We start from the raw sequence: 20,160 nt of genomic DNA, 5'->3' as shown, positions 1-20,160 counted from the left end.
TGGTGTCTCTCATTTCAGTTTTGGGGCTGTGATATGGAAGGGGAAATTGATGTGCTGATGGGGATGTGCAGAGCAGGGAAGTGGACTGGAATTAATTGGAACCGAAGTCTGATGAGGCTGTCGCGGACCTCCCTTCCAGAAGGCCAGTTGACGGCTACTTCCTCCGTCGCTGCTGTTGCTGCACCTCCTCGCACTCCTCGCCTTCCTCTTGCTCCTCCTCCTCCTCCTGAGGTGGTGGAGCTATGCCTGGAGGCATTGGCTGCACCCTCATGATGGCCAAATTGTGTAGCATGCAGCAGCCAACGATGAATAGGGACACCCGCTCAGCCGGGTACTGGAGGACTCCTCCCGAGAGTTCAAGACTGCGGAACCGTTGCTTGAGCACTCCGATAGTCTCCTCAATGATATTCCTGATGGCGGCATGGCTCTCATTGTATGAGTGCTGGGCAGGAGTGTTGGGATTGTGGAAGGGAATCATGAGACAGGTGGAGAGCGGGATAGCCCTTGTCTGCGAGCAGTCAGCAGCGAGCTTGATATGTGCCTATATTTTTTAGTTTAAAAGTTCTCGTTACAACAGCAACAACTTATATTTATATAGCGCCTTTAACATAGTAAAATGCCCCAATGCGCTTCACAGGAGTGTTATAAGAACAAAAATTGACACCGAGTCACAATAAAGTCCTTATTTATTTGACCATTTGGATTGTTTTAAAAAATTCTACCTGAAGTCATGTTAGTGCTGGGGAATCGATCCCATTACATGCACCCAGAATCAGAATCAGGTCAGGTACAACCTAAGGGCAAACGGAGTAAAGCTATCGCTGCTCTCCCCAGTTTCAGAGAACATCAGCTAAAGAATTAATGTGATGTTTTTCCATTTCCCACACTAGCCATCCTGAGTGAGATGAACAATTAATGCAAATTATTGCAGTACTGAGGGAGCGCTGCACAGTTGGAGGGGCAGTACTGAGGGAGCGCTGCACAGTCGGAGGGGTAGTACTGAGAGAGCACTGCACAGTCGGAGGGGTAGTACTGAGGGAGCACTGCAAAGTTGGAGGGGCAGTACTGAGGGAGCGCTGCACTGTCGGAGGGGCAGTACTGAGCAGACACTGCACTGTCGGAGGGGCAGTACTAGGGAGCGCTGTACTGTCGGAGGGGCAGTACTGAGCAGGCACTGCACTGTCGGAGGGGCAGTACTGAGGGAGCGCTGCACAGTCGGAGGGGTAGTACTGAGGGAGCACTGCACAGTCGGAGGGGCAGTACTGAGGGAGCGTTGCACAGTCGGAGGGGTAGTACTGAGGGAGCACTGCACAGTCGGAGGGGCAGTACTGAGGGAGCGCTGCACTGTCGGAGGGGCAGTACTGAGCAGACACTGCACTGTCGGAGGGGCAGTACTAGGGAGCGCTGTACTGTCGGAGGGGCAGTACTGAGCAGGCACTGCACTGTCGGAGGGGCAGTACTGAGGGAGCGCTGCACAGTCGGAGGGGTAGTACTGAGGGAGCACTGCACAGTCGGAGGGGCAGTACTGAGGGAGCGCTGCACTGTCGGAGGGGCAGTACTGAGCAGACACTGCACTGTCGGAGGGGCAGTACTGAGCAGACACTGCACTGTCGGAGGGGCAGTACTGAGGGAGCGCTGCACAGTCGGAGGGGTAGTACTGAGGGAGCACTGCACAGTCGGAGGGGCAGTACTGAGGGAGCGTTGCACAGTCGGAGGGGTAGTACTGAGGGAGCACTGCACAGTCGGAGGGGCAGTACTGAGGGAGCGCTGCACAGTCGGAGGGGTAGTACTGAGGGAGCACTGCACAGTCGGAGGGGCAGTACTGAGGGAGCGCTGCACTGTCGGAGGGGCAGTACTGAGCAGGCACTGCACTGTTGGAGGGGCAGTACTGAGGGAGCGCTTCACAGTCGGAGGGGCAGTACTGAGGGAGCGCTGCACTGTCGGAGGGGCAGTATTGAGGGAGCGCTGCACAGTCGGAGGGGCAGTATTGAGGGAGCGCTGCACAGTCGGAGGGGCATTGCTGAGGGAGCACTGCACTGTCGGAGGGGCAATACTGAGAGGGTGCTGGACAGTCAGAGGCGCCGTCTTTCGGATGAATTGTTATACCAAGGTCCAGTCTGCCCTCTCGGGAGGACATAAAAGATCCCATGGCACTATTTCGAAGAAGAGTAGGGGAGTTCTCCCGGGTGTCCTGGTCAAAAATTAACCCTCAATCAACATTACTAAAACAGATTATCTGGTCATGATCACATTGCTGTTTGTGGGCGCTTGCTGTGCACAAATTGGCTGTCGCCATTTCTTACATTACAACAATAACTACACTTCAAAAAGTACTTCATTGGCTGTAAACGCTTTGGGTCATCCTAAGGTTGTGAAAGGCGCTCTATAAATACAAGTCTTTCTTTAAACAATAGAAATTTGCTGGCATTAACTATTGATAAGAGATTGATGTAATTTGCAAGTTGATTTGGAGTAAGTGTAAATCTCTGACAGGATGGACCTTCAGTACTAAGGAGCTGTGTAATGCATGTGCACAGGTAACCCCCTGCATCCTGTGCAGTTTTCTAATCATAAGCCTATCTGTCCAACCTACACTCACTCACCTACACACACACATACACTGAGCTGACGACGGGCGAATGACGGTGCAAAAACCAGGAAGTTAAAGGAATGGTGACGGGATCTGCAAAGTGAGAACGAAAACCAGATTGGGATCCCCGGGATCGGATTCCACCCACAGCCAGGCGCCAGCACCGACATCGGGATGGGATGGGATGGTGGGATCAATTACATTCCCCTTGATGCAGACCAGTAAAATGAGTCTGGGGTCTATATTTGCAAGTGAAGCTGTTAATGTGCATTTACCCTGACCAATATTTATCCCTCAATCAACATCACGAAAACAGATTATCTGCTCACTCATCATATCATCAGAGGCAGTCCCTCGAAATCGAGGAAGACTTGCTTCCGTTCTAAAAGTGAGTTCTCAGGTGACTGGACAGTCCAATACGGGAATTACAGTCTCTGTCACAGGAGGGACAGACAGTGGTTGAGGGAAAGGGTGGGATGCTCATGCTCATTATCACATTGCTGTTTGTGGGAGCTTGCTGCGCGCAAATTGGCTGCTGTGTTTCCCACATTACAATAGTGACTACACTCCAAAAAGTACTTCATTGGCTGTAAAAGTGCTCTGGGACGTCCAGAGGTCGTGAAAGGCGCTATATAAATGCAAGTTTTTCTTTCTTACCCCTCACTGACACTCTGCAAAGTCTGATCATGTAATTGTCACATTAACTTTAATTAATATGAAGTCCATAACATTATAATTATATATATATATATTTAAATTGAACTATAATCCAAATTATGAGAGATTTTATGTGTTTTTTCATTCAGCAGTCAGGATCTGTTTTAATATTAAACATTCAAACTACTTGAACTGGGTTTCTGGCCCTGATAACAACACTGTGATATTCACACTGTGACACCCTCCCTGATAAAGTGCAACATCCCCACCGACACCTGGGAGTCCCTGGCCAAAGACTGCCCTAAGTGGAGGAAGAGCATCCGGGAGGGCGCTGAGCACCTCGAGTCTCATTGCCGAGAACATGCAGAAAACAAGCGCAGGCAGCGGAAGGAGCGTGCAGCAAACCGGACTCCCCACCCACCCTTTCCTTCAACCACTGTCTGTCCCACCTGTGACAGGGACTGTGGTTCTCGTATTGGACTGTTCAGCCACCGAAGAACTCATTTTAAGAGTGGAAACAAGTCTTCCTCGATTCCGAGGGACTGCCTATGATGATGATATTCACTGACAAATGAGATGCATTCTCATGAAAAAAACATAACTGGTTTATTTTTGCTGAGTTAAGGCCTCTGTTAAAATAATGGCCTTTATTTGTATGCTATAATATCACACAATGTAATTTCACATATCAGTAGTCTTTAAGCATTAATCCTGCTCTCTCAGCTGGACATAAAAGATCCCATGGCAGTATTTTCGAAGAAGAGCAGGAGAGTTATCCCCCGTGTCCTGACCAACACTTATCCCTCAACCAACATCACTAAAACAGATTATCTGGCCATTATCACATTGTGGGCTACGGGGCGAGCTTAGGCATGGGTCTAAATAGTTAGCTCTTTCAAAGAGCCAGCATTGACACCATGGGCTGAATGTTCTAAACTTCTATTAAAATCTCAGGATAAACCTCTGCTTTGAGAAGCCACACATTTATTTTAATGGTGTTCTATAGTTATTGCTTCAATAAATGTCAATTTATTGGCCACGCTGTCTGCAGATAGAAAATAGGTGCAGGAGTAGGCCATTCGGCCCTTCGATGTGTTTGCTCTGGCTCTCTGCTACAGATGTGGTTTCCCCCTCTGTCTCTCTCTGCTACAGATGTGGTTTCCCCCTCTGTCTCTCTCTGCTACAGATGTGGTTTCCCCCTCTGTCTCTCTCTGCTACAGATGTGGTTTCTCTCTGGCTCTCTGCTACACAATGTTTTAGCTCTGGCTCTCTGCTACAGATGTGGTTTCCCCCTCTGGCTCTCTCTGCTACAGATGTGGTTTCTCTCTGGCTCTCTGCTACACAATGTTTTAGCTCTGGCTCTCTCTGCTACAGATGTGGTTTCTCTCTGGCTCTCTGCTACACAATGTTTTAGCTCTGGCTCTCTCTGCTACAGATGTGTGTGTGTGTGTGTTTTTCCGCTCTGACTCTCTGCATCCCTTTGCGCCTCCAGCGCTCCGGTTCCAGGGTTTGGCGGATGTCAGGGATTAGCGTGTGTGTATTTATCCTCCCACTCGGAGAAGATGGTGATGAGAGTGGGCCGGGCAGCCGATGCTGTGCTCGGCCGGGCTCGGGTACTGGGCAGCTGATCAGCGCATCAGTGCATCAACAGCGCTGTAGGATCTGTTTGTCAGACATCGTCCTAGCCGCCTGCAAACCCCGCCTCTTCCCATTCTAGTGATTTACCTATATATTTTTTTGCAGAACAGAGAGACGTGTCCCTAGCTTCCTTCCATCGGGGCATTGGCCTGGTTTATTTCTTTCCCTCTCAATGCCTCTCTGCTTGCACAGTGATGCAACGCCAGGTAACAGCGTAACCTGATTTAGCTCGTTTAAAACAAATATATTTATCCTGCCCATTTTCCCTCGCTGTTTAGTGGCGTAATAATGGATGAAATTTTGAAGAAGATTTCGAAGGAAGCCTCGGGGAATAAGTATAAGGCTATAAGGGATGCCTGCACCTTAGCATGTGGTAAGAACCAACCAAGCTCTGACCTTTCAGCCTCGTTTATTATAACTTAAAACATATTGATGTATGTGCACAGGATATCTGCCTGCAGGTTTGGGATCTGCAGCGCTGTCAGGATTAAGAGTCTTGCAAGCCACTTAACTATGTTTACATACAGACTGAAGCTCAGTGGTGTGATTGGTGATGTGACTGGTTTTATTTCTGCATGGTTTTTAATCTTAGATTCATACAGCACAGAAGGAGGCCATTCGGCCCATCGAGCCTGTGCCGACTCTTTGAAAGAGCTATCCAATTAGTCCCCCTCCCCCCTCCCCGTGCTCTTTGCCCATAGCCCTGAAAATTTTTCCTTTTCCAAGTATATTTTTGAAAGTTACTATCAAGCCTTCCTGCACCGCCCTTTCAGGCCGTGTGTTGCAGATCGTAACAAATTGCTGCGTAAAAAAAAATTGTCTGCTCTGGTTCTTTTGCCAATAATCTTAAATCTGTGCCCTCTGGCAAATGTCTTTCCCGCCAGTGGAATCGCTTTCTCCCTATCTACTCATCAAAATCCCTCATAACTGTGAACATCTCGATTACATCTCCTCTTAACCGTCTCTGCTCGAAGGAGATCAGTCTCAGTTCTCTAGTCTCTCCACCAATGTTCCTGCTAAGCTGGGTGGCCGTGCAGCGGTCTGGAGGTCCCGTACAGGCCGCTCAACGACTTTTACACGGGAAAAACCGCGCATGCACGAAAATTTGAATGGGCGGTGCAGCCACTTAAAGGGACCGCGCACCCAAAAAATAAGAGGGGGCATTCATTGCTCGCCACATAATCAAAGTCCCTCATCCCTGGTACCATCCTAGTAAATCTTCTCTACACCCTCTCCAAGGCCTTGACATCCTTCCTAAAGTGTGGTTCCCATAATTGGGAACAATATTCCAGCTGAGGCCTAACCAGTGATTTGTAAAGGGTTTAGCTTAACTTCCTGGCTTTTGAACTCTAAACCTCTATTTAGAAAGCCAAGAGTCCCATTTGTTTTTTTAACAGCCTTCTCAACTTAATCTTTGATTTCAATGTAAAAATTGGATTGAAAGTTATCTCGGGTTCTGGGGGCGATGGGGGGGGGGGGAGGGTTAAGTAGATAAACGCATGATGTGGTGTACTAAGCCATACGATGTGTAAAAGCCCAAGTTTGATCTCTCAGTGTTATCTGTGGCTCAGTGGGTAGCACACTTGTCTCTGAGTCAGAAGATTGTGGATTCAAATCCCACTCCAGGGGCTTGAGCACATAAATCTAAGTCAATATTCCAGTGCAATGCTGGGAAAATGCAGCACTGTGGGAAGTATCATCTTTCAGATGAGATGTTAAACCGAGGCACCGTCTGCTCTCTCAGGTGGGTGTAAAAGACCACGTGGTTCTGTTTTGAAGAAGAGCAAGGGAATTATCCCAGGTGTCCTGGTTAATATTTATCCCTCACTCAACATCACAAAAAAACAGATTACCTGGTTACTATCACATGTGGGAGCTTGCTGTGCGCAAATTGGTTGCCATGTTTCCTCACATTACAACAGTGACTACTCTCCAAAAGTATTTCATTGGCTGTAAAGTGCTTTGAGACGTCTGGTGGTTGTGAAAGGCGCTATATAAATGCAAGTCTTTCTTTTTTTTTCTTTCTCTGTTCATGTGATGAGAGGGTTGTCCGATGAAGAGAGATTGAGTAGATTGGGCCTATACTCTCTGAAGTTTAGAAGAATGATTGCAACATATAAGTTCCTGAGGGGGATTGACATGGTAGATGCTGAGAGGTTGTTTCCCCTGACTGCAGAGTCCAGAACTAGAGGTCATAGTCTCAGGATTAAGACAGAGATGAGGAGTAATTTCTTCACTCAGAGGGCTGTGCATCTTTGGAATTCTTTACCTCAAAGGTCTGTGGATGCTGAATCATTGAGTATTTTCAAGGCTGAGATAGATTTTTGGATTCTCGGGAAATCAAAGGATGTGGAGATCGTGCGGGAAAGTGTTGAGGTCGAAAATCAGCAACTTATTGAATGGCGAAGCAGGCTCGAGGGACTATATGGCCAACCCTGCTCCTAATTCTTATGTTCTTATGCTCTGTGGCTGATCTCCGCCAAGTCTGTGTGGGAGCAGGAGCGGGTGTGGCAGTCAGAGTGCCATGATCAGACGCAGTACGTCTGGGTCGCCGAGAGGAAAGCCCAGCCCCTGATTACCATCCAGTCCCACCCCTGTTGGAAAACGTGTGCATGGGGACACCGGGGCTAGGATAAGAGCATGATGCCCCCTGTGGTCGAATTGCCCGTCAACACCCGCCATCAGAGCTCCGATGTGAAGGATGGCCTCTCGGGCAAGGGACCACAAGGCAACCAGCACTCACGAGAGGCTTGATCGCAGCGTGAGTCAGGAGAGGAGGAGCGAAAACAGGGATAAAATTAAGCGCAATAATCCTGACCCGATCGATTGTGCCCTGATGCGGGTGTATCATGAGTCCTGTATTGTTGCCTCAGTGCCCAGTTTTTAGCGGAGGATTATTTGGGGAAGGATGTTCCCTGATGCAAAATAACTACAACTTGTATTTATATAGCGCCTTTAACGTAGTAAAGCATCCCAAGGTGCTTCACAGGACTGCTATAAAACCAAATTTGATGCAGTGTCACATAAGGAGAAATTAGGGCAGGTGACCAAAAGCTTGGCAAAAGAGGTAGGTTTTAAGGAGCATCTTAAAGAGGCGGAGAGGTTTAGAGAGGATGTCCCAGAATTTCAGGGACCGTCGGTGAGGCAGCGTGGGGAGGCCTGTAAAAAGGCCCAAAGTCGGAGCAGGGGCAGAGCAAAAAAAAAGTCGAAGGAAATCAAAAGGTGATGTTACAGCCATGGGGGTAAGTGATTGGCTGGTGATTGGTAAGTAGCTTTACTTTTCTCTATCAGTAAGTAACCTTTAGCATTGTTGTTGCCAAATTAAGTTTATCTAAGGGTTAAGTCATGGCAGGACAGCTGGGACACCGTGTTATGCTCCTCCTGTACTATGTGGGAAGTCAGGGACGCTCCCGGTGTCCCTGACGACTACACGTGTGGGAAGTGTATCCGCCTCCAGCTCCTGACAAACATCATTGCAGCACTGGAGCTGGGGGCGGATTCACTCTGGAGCATTCACGGTGCTGAGAATGACGTGAATAGCATGTTTAGCGAGTTGGTCACACCGCATGTAAAGGGTACTCAGCCAGATAATAAATGGGTGACCAACAGGAAGAGCAGTGCAAGGAAGGTAGTGCAGGGGTCCCATGCGATCGTCCCCCTGCAAAACAGATACACCGCTTTGGGTACTGTTGGGGGGGAACAATAGCAGCAGCAAGTTCATGGCACCGTGGCTGGCTCTGCTGCACAGGAGGGCAGGAAAAAGAGTGGGAGAGCTATAGTGATAGGAGATTCGATTGTAAGGGGAATAGATAGGCGTTTCTGCAGCCGCAACCGAGACTCCAGGATGGTATGTTGCCTCACTGGTGCAAGAGTCAGGATGTCTCGGAGCGGGTCCAGGACATTCTGAAAAGGGAGGGTGAATAGCCAGTTGTCTTGGTGCATATAGGTACCAACGATATAGGTAAAAAACGGGATGAGGTCCTATGAGACGAAATTAGGGAGCTAGGAGCTAAATTAAAAAGTAGGTCCTCAAAGGTAGTAATCTCAGGATTGCTACCAGTGCCACGTGCTAGTCAGAGTAGAAATCGCAGGATAGCTCAGATGAATACGTAGCTTGAGGAGTGGTGCAAGAGGGAGGGATTGAAATTCCTAGGACATTGGGACCAGTTCTGGGGGAGGTGGGACTAGTACCATCGGGATGGTCTGCACCTGGGCAGGACTGGAACCAATGTCCTAGGGGGAGTGTTTGCTAGTGCTGTTGGGAAGGAGTTAAACTAACATGGCAGGGGGATGGGAACCAACGCAGGGAGAGAGAGGGAGACAAAATGGAGGCAGAAGCAAAAGGTAAAAAGGAGAATAGTAAAAGTGGAGGGCAGAGAAGCCCAAGGCAAAAAACAAAAAGGGCCACATTACAGAAAAATTCTAAAGGGGCAAAGTGTGTTAAAAAGACAAGCCTGAAGGCTCTGTGCCTCAATGCGAGGAGTATTCGGAATAAGGTGGACGAATTAACTGCGCAGACAGCAGTTAACGGATATGATGTAATTGGCATCACGGAGACATGGCTCCAGGGTGACCAAATCTGGGAACTCAACATCCAGGGGTATTCAACATTTAGGAACGATAGGCCGAGAGGAAAAGGAGGTGGGATGGTGTTGCTGGTTAACGAGAAAATTAATGCAATAGTAAGGAGGAACATTAGCCTGGATGCTGTGGAATCGGAATAGGTGGAGCTGTGGAATTCCAAAGGACAGAAAACGTTAGTGGGAGTTGTGTATAGACCACCAAACAGTAGTAGTGAGGTTGGGGACAGCATCAAACAAGAAATAAGGGATGTGTGCAATAAAGGTACAGCAGTTATCATGGGCGACTTTAATCTACATATTGATTGGGCTAACCAAACTGGTAGCAATGTGGTGGAGGAGGATTTCCTGGAGTGTATTAGGGATGGTTTTCTAGACCAATATGTCGAGGAACCAACTAGAGAGCTGGCCATCCTAGACTGGGTGATGTGTAATGAGAAGGGACTAATTAGCAGTCTTGTTGTGCGAGGCCCCTTGGGGAAGAGTGACCATAATATGGTAAAATTCTTTATTAAGATGGAGAGTGACACAGTTAATTCGGAAACTAGGGTCCTGAACTTAAGGAAAGGTAACTTCAATGGTATGAGACGTGAATTGGCTAGAATAGACTGGCAAAGGATGCTTAAAGGGTTGATGGTGGATAAGCAATGGCAAACATTTAAAGTTCAGCAATTGTACATCCCTGTCTGGAGTAAAAATAAAACAGGGAAGATGGCTCAACCATGGCTAACAAGGGAAATTAAGGATAGTGTTAAAGCCAAGGAAGAGGTATATAAATTGGCTAGAAAAAGCAACAAACCTGAGGACTGGGAGAAATTTAGAATTCAACAGAGGAGGACTAAGGGTTTAATTAAGAGGGGGGAAAATAGAAATAGAGTACGAGAGGAAGCTTGCAGGGAACATAAAAACTGACTGCAAAAGCTTCTATAAATATGTGAAGAGACAAAGATTAGTGAAGACAAACGTAGGTCCCTTGCAGTCGGATTCAGGTGAATTTATAATGGGGAACAAAGAAATAGCAGACCAATTGAACAAATACTTTGGTTCTGTCTTCACGAAGGAAGACACAAACAACCTTCCGAATGTACTTGGGGACAGTGGGTCTAGTGAGAAGGAGGAACTGAAGGATATCCTTATTAGGCGGGAAATTGTGTTAGGGAAATTGATCGGATTGAAGGCCGATAAATCCCCAGGGCCTGATAGTCTGCATCCCAGAGTACTTAAGGAAGTGGCCCTAGAAATAGTGGATGCATTGGTGATCATTTTCCAACAGTCTATCGACTCTGGATCAGTTCCTTTGGACTGGAGGGTAGCTAATGTAACACCACTTTTTAAAAAAGGAGGGAGAGAGAAAACGGATAATTATAGACCGGTTAGCCTGACATCAGTAGTGGGGAAAATGTTGGAATCAATCATTAAAGATGAAATAGCAGCGCATTTGGAAAGCAGTGACAGGATCGGACCAGTCAGCATGGATTTATGAAAGGGAAATCATGCTTGACGATTCTTTTGGAATTTTTTGAGGATGTAACTAGCAGAGTGGACAAGGGAGAACCAGTGGATGTGGAGTATTTGGACTTTCAAAAGGCTTTTGACAAGGTTCCGCATAAGAGATTGGTGTGCAAAATCAAAGCGCATGGTATTGGGGGTAATGTACTGATGTGGATAGAGAACTGGTTGGCAGACAGAAAGCAGAGAGTCGGGATAAACGGGTCCTTTTCAGAATGGCAGGCAGTGACTAGTGGAGTGCCGCAGAGCTCAGTGCTGGGACCCCCAGCTCTTTACCATATACATTAACGATTTAGATGAAGGATTTGAGTGTAATATCTCCAAGTTTGCGGATGACACTAAACTGGATGGCGGTGTGAGCTGTGAGGAGTACGCTAAGAGGCTGCAGGGTGACTTGGACAGGTTAGGTGAGTGGGCAAATGCATGGCAGATGCAGTATAATGTGGATAAATGTGAGGTTATCCATTTTGGGGGCAAAAACACGAAGGCAGAATATTATCTGAATGGCGGAAGATTAGGAAAAGGGGAGGTGCAACGAGACCTGGGTGTCATGGTTCATCAGTCACTGAAAGTGGGCATGCAGGTACAGCAGGCCGTGAAAAAGGCAAATGGTATGTTGGCCTTCATAGCTAGGGGATTTGAGTATAGGAGCAGGGAGGTCTTACTGCAGTTGTACAGGGACTTGGTGATGCCTCACCTGGAAAATTGTGTTCAGTTTTGGTCTCCTAATCTGAGGAAGGGCGTTCTTGCTATTGAGGGAGTGCAGCGAAGGTTCACCAGGCTGATTCCCGGGATGGCTGGACTGACATATGAGGAGAGAGTGGATCAACTGGGCCTTTATTCACTGGCGTTTAGAAGGATGAGAGGGGATCTCATAGAAACGTATAAGATTCTGACGGGACTGGACAGGTTAGATTGCGGGAAGAATGTTCCCGATGTTGGGAAAGTCCAGAACCAGGGGACATAGTCTTCGGATAATGGGTAAGCCATTTAGGACTGAGATGAGGAGAAACTTCTTCACTCAGAGAGTTGTTAACCTGTGGAATTCCCTGCCGCAGAGAGTTGTTGATGCCAGTTCATTGGATATATTCAAGAGGGAGTTAGATATGGCCCTTACAGCTAAGGGAATCAAGGGATATGGAGAGAAAGCAGGAAAGGGGTACTGTGGGAATGATCAGCCATGATCTTATTGAATGGCGGTGCAGGCTCTAAGGGCCGAATAGTCTACTCCTGCTCCTATTTTCTATGTTTCTGTTTCTAACTTGGGGCCGAGGCAACAGAATGCACAGCCACCGATGGTTGAGCGATTATAATCAGGGATGCTCAAGAAGCCAGAATTAGAGGAGCGCAGACATCTCGGAGGGTTGGGGGCTAGAGGAGATTACAGAGATAGGGAGGGGCGAGGCCATGGAGGAATTTGAAAACGAGGATGAGAATTTTAAAATTGAGGCATTGCTTAACCGGGAGCCAATGTTGGTCAGCGAGCACAGGGGTGTTAACGAAGTGATCCTGCCCCTTTCAGTAACAACACTGATTTGAATGAGGCAACCTTCCTGTTTTAGCATCTCATAGACACATCTCCCAAATGACTCTTCTCCGATTATTATTAATCTTTTTAATAAGCCGCACAAAGTAGCTCTACAAATTGTTGCAAACATGGTAAGATTATTACGAAGCGGTTTTAATATCTTCTCATATATTGCAATTGAACGGCGTGGGGGGCTCTATCATAAACTCTGTTATACTCCCATTGCCCTTCCTCATTCTGTCGTGGGGTTTTGTTTTAATAAAACCACACCAATCTCCACTGCAGTTCCTGCAGCAAAACCGTCAGGATCGTGCATTCCGACTCGCAAAATACCAGTGAAGATCCCGCAATCCCAGGCAATATAAATGTGATTTATTCGGTCACCGTGAATCAGCAGGTCTGATTACCCAGGCAATTGGTTTTTGCAGAAAATGTGAACGTGTCCCCAAACCACTGGTTAGTGACCCTGGCTCTTTGTCCAAGCTTTTGATCATCTGTCCCAATGTGGCCTGGTGTCAGTTTTTGTTTGATAACGCTCCTGTGAAGCGACTTGGGGTATTTTACTGCCTTACGGGCGCTGATGTAAATGCAAGTTGTTTGTAACAGTGAACCTGAGGGCCCCAGGAAAGTGCCGTCAATTATGACCCATGTTTAATGTGATTTTTCTTTTAGATGAATTACCCCCAGGCTTTCCCTTGTCTAGCCTTGACTCCCATGCTGCGGAGGGCGGGGTAGCTGGGCTTCTCCTAGTGCAGCCCCCACGTGTAGCCGGCTGCCAGGAGATGCTGGGACCCACCTCTAACCCTACCTACTGATTTAAATATCCCATCTCTATGGCCTGCCAGGCAGTGCACTTAACCAACTTAGAAGAATGCAAGAGAAATCAGAGAAGGGAACAGGCACTTCGGCCGATCAGAAACTATCTTTCTAGTCCAGCCTGATGACCAACTGCATTTTGAGTGCCCCCTAAAGTCTGTGTCTCTGCTATCCCTCCCTGAAAGATTATTCTGTACATCTTTTATCATCCTTTGCATGAAGCGGTTTCACATTGCAGGCAATGTTCCCTCGAATTTTTAGAGCTCTAAATGGCTGCGCGGCCCATTCAAATTTTCACACATCTGCGGTTTCTTCCATGTAAAAGCCGGTGAGTGGGCTGCGTGGGACTTCCAGACCACTGCACGGCCGGGCATGTTAGCAGGAACCCTGCTTCCAAGGAACGTTTCTGCCTTGTGTCAGCTGTGGCTCAGTAGGTAGCACTCTCACCTCTGAGTGAGCAGGTTGTGCAGATACAATGGTAACTACTGCAGGGAATCCAATACGCCAGGGTGATCTCCTGGAATAGTTTCGATCGCCTGGATGGGTCAGAGTGTAATATTCCCAGATTTGTTTTCCCCCACTTGGCCTGGTTTTTGCCTCTCCCAGGAGATCACATGGCTCCGGTTGGGGTGGAGTGTAGAATGTTTCGGTGCAAGGGGTGTTGCAGTTGTGTGAGGCGGACCGGTTGGGCTGGGTGCTCTTTACCTTTCCGCCATTGTTCATTGTTCATAGGTTTATATGTAACCTTCAGGGCTGCTGACCGAGGGCCGTGTGGCTCATTGTTGGCCGGCCCGGACACGATGGGCCGAAATGGCCTCCTTCTGCGCTGTAATTTTCTATGTTCCTATGGGCCCAAGTTTCCACATGATAAAAAACGGGCGCCCCTCCGAGCTGGGCGCCCGTTTTTCGCGCCTGAAACGGCGGCGGAAAAAAAACGCGCGATTCTGGAGCGCTTTGCAGCTCCTTGTCTGCTTGGCGTGGCGCCCAGGGGGGCGGAGCCTACACTCGCGCCGATTTTGTAAGTGGGAGGGGGCGGGTACTATCTAAATTAGTTTTTTTCCTCCCCCCCCCCCCCGCCCGCGTTCGGTCAGCTCCCTCCCCCCCCACCCCCCGCCCGCGTTCAGTCGGCTCCCTCCCCCCCCACCCCCCGCCCGCGTTCAGTCGGCTCCCTCCCCCCCCACCCCCCGCCCGCGTTCAGTCGGCTCCCTCCCCCCCCACCCCCCGCCCGCGTTCGGTCGGCTCCCTCCCCCCCCGCCGGCCCGCGTTCGGTCGGCTCCCTCCTCCCCCGCCGGCCCGCGTTCGGTCGGCTCCCTCCCCCCCCACCCCCCGCCCGCGTTCGGTCGGCTCCCTCCTCCCCCGCCGGCCCGCGTTCAGTCGGCTCCCTCCCCCCCCACCCCCTGCCCGCGTTCGGTCGGCTCCCTCCTCCCCCACCGGCCCGCGTTCGGTCGGCTCCCTCCTCCCCCGCCCGCGTTCGGTCGGCTCCCTCCTCCCCCACCCGCGTTCGGTCGGCTCCCTCCTCCCCCACCCGCGTTCGGTCGGCTCCCTCCTCCCCCACCCGCGTTCGGTCGGCTCCCTCCTCCCCCACCCGCGTTCGGTCGGCTCCCTCCTCCCCCACCCGCGTTCGGTCGGCTCCCTCGTTTTGTGAGGCTTGCTGCACCATTCTCCCTGGCTGAAGCACTTTCACACAGGTAGGAAGGTGGTTTATTTAATCTTTTCTTTGCTTATAAATGTTTATTCAGGTTGGATTTATTTGTATAATATTTGTATAAGTATAAATAAGGATTGATTGTAGAATTTAATGAGTTCCCTTCCCCTCCCTCCCCCCCCACCTCGTTCTGGACGCCTGATTTGTAACCTGCGCCTTATTTTTTAATGTGTAGAACAGGTTTTTTCAGTTCTACAAAAATCTTCACTGGCTCCATTCTAAGTTAGTTTGGAGTACGTTTTCACTGGAAACTTTCAAATCAGGCGTCAGTGGCTGGACACGCCCCCTTTTGAAGAAAAAATTCTGTTCCAAAGTAGAACTGTTCTACCTGACTAGAACTGCAGAAAAAAAAATGTGGAGAATTGCGATTTCTAAGATAGTCCGTTCTCCACCAGTTGCTCCTAAAAATCAGGTGCAAATCATGTGGAAACTTGGGCCCTAAATTTCTATGTGGATTCAAGTCCCACTCCAGAGACTTGAGTCCAAAATCTAGGCTGACACTCCAAATGCAGTGCTGAGGGAGTGCTGCACTGTCGGAGGTGCCGTCTTTCTGATGAAATGTTAAACTAAGTCCATATCTGCTCTCTAAAAAAAATCCCATGGCACTACTTCGAATAAGAGCAGGGGAGTTATCCCTGGTGTTGTGGCCAATATTGATCCCTCAACCAACATCCCTAAAACAGATTATCTGGTCATTATCACATTGCTGTTTGTGGGAGCTTGCTTTGCGCAAATTACATTACAACAATGACTACACTCCAAAAGTACTTCATTGGCTGTAAAATGCTTTGGGATGTCTGGCAGCAGTGATCATGAAAGGCGCTATATAAATGGAAGTTTTTCTTTTAAGCAAAATTAACGGGGCAGTGTCCTCGTGAGACTGCAGAGGTTCAAGTAGAAGGCCCGCCACCACCTTCTCGGGGTAACTGGGAATGGGCAATAAATGCCAGCCTTGCCAGCGACGCCCATATCACGAGAATTAATTTAAAAAATAGAAGTCGCACCTCAAGTTTAAAAAAAATATGTTTATCAGCACAAAGGTGTAAACACCTGCCGGCATCACTTGGAGATTTAATCGTCACAATGAAAGGGTCTCCCAGCTTCCCATCTCTCTTTTCCTTCCCCCATTTGTCAAATGCTTATGTGTCTGTCGCGGAGATCGATAGATGGCAGGAGGTGGGCCCAGAGGTCACTGACGCAGTCGGTCACTGTACCCGACCCAGAGCCAGGGCGTGCAGAGCTGTAGCCAACTGGTGTGCCTGCCTTAGAAAGAAAGATAGACTTGCATTTATATAACACCCTTCACAACCTCAGGATGTCCCAGAGTGCTTTGCAGCCAATGAAGTACTTCTGGAGTGTAGTCACTGTTGTAATGTAGGAAATACAGCAGCCAACTGCGCACAGCAAGCTCCCACAAACAGCAATGTGACAATGGCTATTCCTTCAAAATAGTGCCGTGGGATCCTTAACATCCAGCTGAGAGAGCAGACATGACCTCAGTTTGACATCTCACCCGAAAGACGGCACCTCCAACAGCGGAGCACTCCCTCAGTACTGCACTGGAGAGTCAGCCTTGATTTTGTGCTCATGTCTCGAGTGTGGGACTTGAACTCACATCCTTCTGACTCAGAGGCGAGGGAGTCACCCACTGAGACACGGCTGACAGTAAAGAGAGAATGACTTGGATTTATATTGCACCTTTCACGACGTTGGGCCGCCCCAGCACTTTACAGCTAATGAAGTACTTTTGAATAATTCACGTTGTAATGTAGGAAAACGCGACTGGCAATGTGTGCACAACAAGCTCCCGTAAATTGCAATGTGATAATAACCAGATAATCTGTTTTGTTAGGGATGTTGGTTGAGGGATAAATATTCACCAGGACACAGGAGAACATTTCTGCTCTTCTTGGAAATAGTGCCAAGGGATCTTTTATGTCAACCTGAGAGAGCAGACGGGGCCTCAGTTTAACATCTCAGACACAGGAGGAGGTGCTAGCTGGGTTGATAGGCTGCTCTCAGTGCCTACCTCTTTGGACATGAGAAGGATGGAAGCGGCTTTGGGGTGATGGCTGGGGAGACAGCAGGGGTTGGGTGGGGGAAGGGGGTGGTTAAAGGATTCAGAGTGGAGAGAGGGGGAGGAGAAAACTCAGCAGTGAGTCATCCCTGATACTGAGGCCACGTCAGCACACAGATCCCTCCATCTGCAGCCACTGGGTACCCAGCAACAGGCTCCAGTTCCTGCTCCGTTACCGTAGAAACCAGGTGTTACCACACGTACAATTCTAGGCAATTAAGTCTGTCCTTATATAACGTGGGAAAAATGTTCTTCCACTGATCAGTGAATATTGCAAAAAACAGCATCTCTACTGCAAATATTGTTTTAAAATTTACTCCTCAATATTTCTGCCCCCTCCTGTCCTGAGGGCACTGGTTTCCTCTCTAGGGGCTCGGTTTCCTCAATGCCCTCCCCATTGTAAAAGAGTCTTGCCCAGTGAGTTTCAAGCAGGGCACCTGACCGCAGGGGGCACCTTCAGCCCAGCCCAAACTTCCCCTCAGCTGAAGTCCACACAGATACAGCAGGGGATCCTCAACTCCTGGCTGGTTATATTTACCCCTAGGTCTCTCTGTTCATGCACTTCCTTTAGGATTGTACCCGTTAGTTTATATTTCCTCTCCTCATTCTTTCTACCAAAATGTAGCACTTCACATTTTTACATAACATCATGAGAACTTAAGAATTATGAGCAGGAGTAGGCCATTCGGCCCCTCGAGCCTGCTTGAATGAGATCATGGCTGATCTTCTACCTCAATTCCACCTTCCTGGACTATCCCTATATCCCTTGATTCCCTTAATATCCAAAAATATATCGATCTCTATCTTGAATATACTCAAAGAACGAGCCTCCACAGCTCTCTAGGGTAGAGAATTCCAAAGGTTCATCAACCTTTGAGTGAAGAAGTTTCTCCTCATCTCAGTCCTAAATGGCCTTATTTTGAGATTGTGACCCTGGTTCTAGACTCCTCAGCCAGAGGAAACATCCTCCCTGCATCCACCCTGTCAAGCTCTGTAAGAATTTTGTATGTTTCAATGAGATCACCTCTCATTCTTCTAAACGCTAGAGAATATAGGCCTAGTCTACGCAATCTCTCCTCATAGGGCAATCTCCTCATCCCAGGAATCAGTCTGGTGATGCACTCCCTCTACGGCAAGTATATCCTTTCTTGGGTAAGGAGACCAAAACTGTACACAATACTCCAGATGCAATCTCACCAGGACCCTATATAATTGCAGTAAGACGTCTTTACACTTACACTCAAATCCGCTTGTAATAAAGGCTAACATACCATTTTGTTTCTGAATTGCTTGCTGTACCTGCATGTTTACTTTCAGTGATTCGTGTACAAGAACACCCAGGTCCCTCTGAACACCAACATTTCCCAATCTCGCACCATTTAAAAAATACTCTGCTTTTCTATTCTTCCTACCAAAGTAGATAACTTCACATTTCTCCACATTATATTCCATTTGCCATGTTCTTGCCCACCCACTTAGCCTGTCTATATCCCCTTGAAGTCCCTTTGCATCCTCCTCACAACTTACATTCCCACCTAGCTTTGTATCATCAGCAAACTTGGATATATTACATTTGGTCCCCTCATCAAAATCATTGATTGTGAATAGCTGGGGCCCAAGCACCAATCTTTGCGTCACCCCGTTAGATACAGCCTGCCAGCATGAAAATGACCCGTTTATTCCTACTGTTTTCTGTCCGTTAACCAATCCTCAATCCATGCTAGTATATTACCCTCAATCCCATGAGCCACAATTTTGTTCAATAACCTCTTGTGTGGCACCTTATCGAATACCCTCTGAAAATCCAATGGTCCCCCCTTATCTATTCCAGTAGTTACAACCTCAAAAAACTCTGTCAAACATGATTTTCCTTTCATAAATCCTGTGTGTTCTGCATTAAATTTCATTGGCCACATGTCCGCCCGTTCCACCAGCCTGTCTATGTCATCCTGAAGTCTATTACTATCCCCCTCACTGTTCACTATACTTCCAAGTTTTGTGTCATCTGCAAAGTTTGAAATTGTGCCCCGTACACCCACATCCAAGTCATTAATATATATCAAGTAAAGCAGTGGTCCTAGTACTGACCCCTGGGGAACACCACTGTATACCTTCCTCTAGTCTGAAAAACAACCGTTCACCACTACTCTCTGTTTCCTGTCACTTAGACAATTTCATATCCATGCTGCCACTGTCCCTTTTATTCCACGGGCTTCAACTTTGCTGGCAAGCCTATTATGTCGCACTTTGTCGAACGTCTTTTGGAAATCCATGTACACCATGTCAACCGTAGTGCCCTCAGCAACCCTCTCTGTTACCTCATCAAAAAACTCCCATCAAGTTAGTTCAACACATTTTGCCTTTAATTAACCCACACTTGTCCAAGCGACTGTTAACTTTGTCCCTGATTATTATTTCTAAAAGCTTCCCCACTACTGATGTTAAACTGGCTGGCCTGTAGTTGCTGGGTTTAGCTTTGCACCCATTTTTGAACAATAGTGCAATACAGGTTGAATCTCCCTTATCCGGCACCCTCGGGATCTGGCCTGTGCTGAATAAGGGATTTTGCCGGATAAAGGGAGGTCAGCCCGAGGGGGGTGGTGGCCCGAGGTCGGGAAGGGTGGGGGGGTGGGGAGGATGTCGGTGCTCCGGGCTCTTGGCGGCCCCAGCGAGTGTCGGCGCGGCCCCAGCGGGCTGAGTGTCGGCGTGGCCCCAGCCAGTGTCGGCGCGGCCCCAGCGAGTGTCGGCGTGGCCCCCAGCGGCCCCAGCGAGTGTCGGCGCGGCCCCAGCGAGTGTCGGCGCGGCCCCAGCGAGTGTCGGCGTGGCCCCAGCCAGTGTCGGCGTGGCCCCCAGCGAGTGTCGGCGTGGCCCCAGCGGGCTGAGTGTCGGCGTGGCCCCCAGCGAGTGTCGGCGTGGCCCCAGCGAGTGTCGGCGTGGCCCCCAGCGAGTGTCGGCGTGGCCCCAGCCAGTGTCGGCGTGGCCCCCAGCGAGTGTCGGCGTGGCCCCAGCGGGCTGAGTGTCGGCGTGGCCCCCAGCGAGTGTCGGCGTGGCCCCCAGCGA

At 48.8% G+C, this 20,160-nt stretch overlaps 1 protein-coding gene across 1 annotated transcript in view; it reads left to right on the top strand.

Annotated features, from left to right (window-relative positions):
* Positions 1–4,833: 4,833 nt before the first annotated feature.
* The window catches only part of arfgef3 (ARFGEF family member 3), a 170,000-nt gene continuing 154,673 nt past the window's right edge, over positions 4,834–20,160 (top strand). The window contains exon 1 of the mRNA XM_070889111.1: positions 4,834–5,258. Coding sequence (XP_070745212.1) covers positions 5,174–5,258 — 85 coding nt within the window. The 5' untranslated portion in view covers positions 4,834–5,173. The remainder of the gene's footprint in view (positions 5,259–20,160) is intronic.

Source organism: Pristiophorus japonicus, chromosome 9 (genome assembly GCF_044704955.1).
Source record: "Pristiophorus japonicus isolate sPriJap1 chromosome 9, sPriJap1.hap1, whole genome shotgun sequence".
Classification (NCBI taxonomy): domain Eukaryota; kingdom Metazoa; phylum Chordata; class Chondrichthyes; family Pristiophoridae; genus Pristiophorus; species Pristiophorus japonicus.
This window is presented reverse-complemented; position numbering and strand designations above follow the sequence as displayed.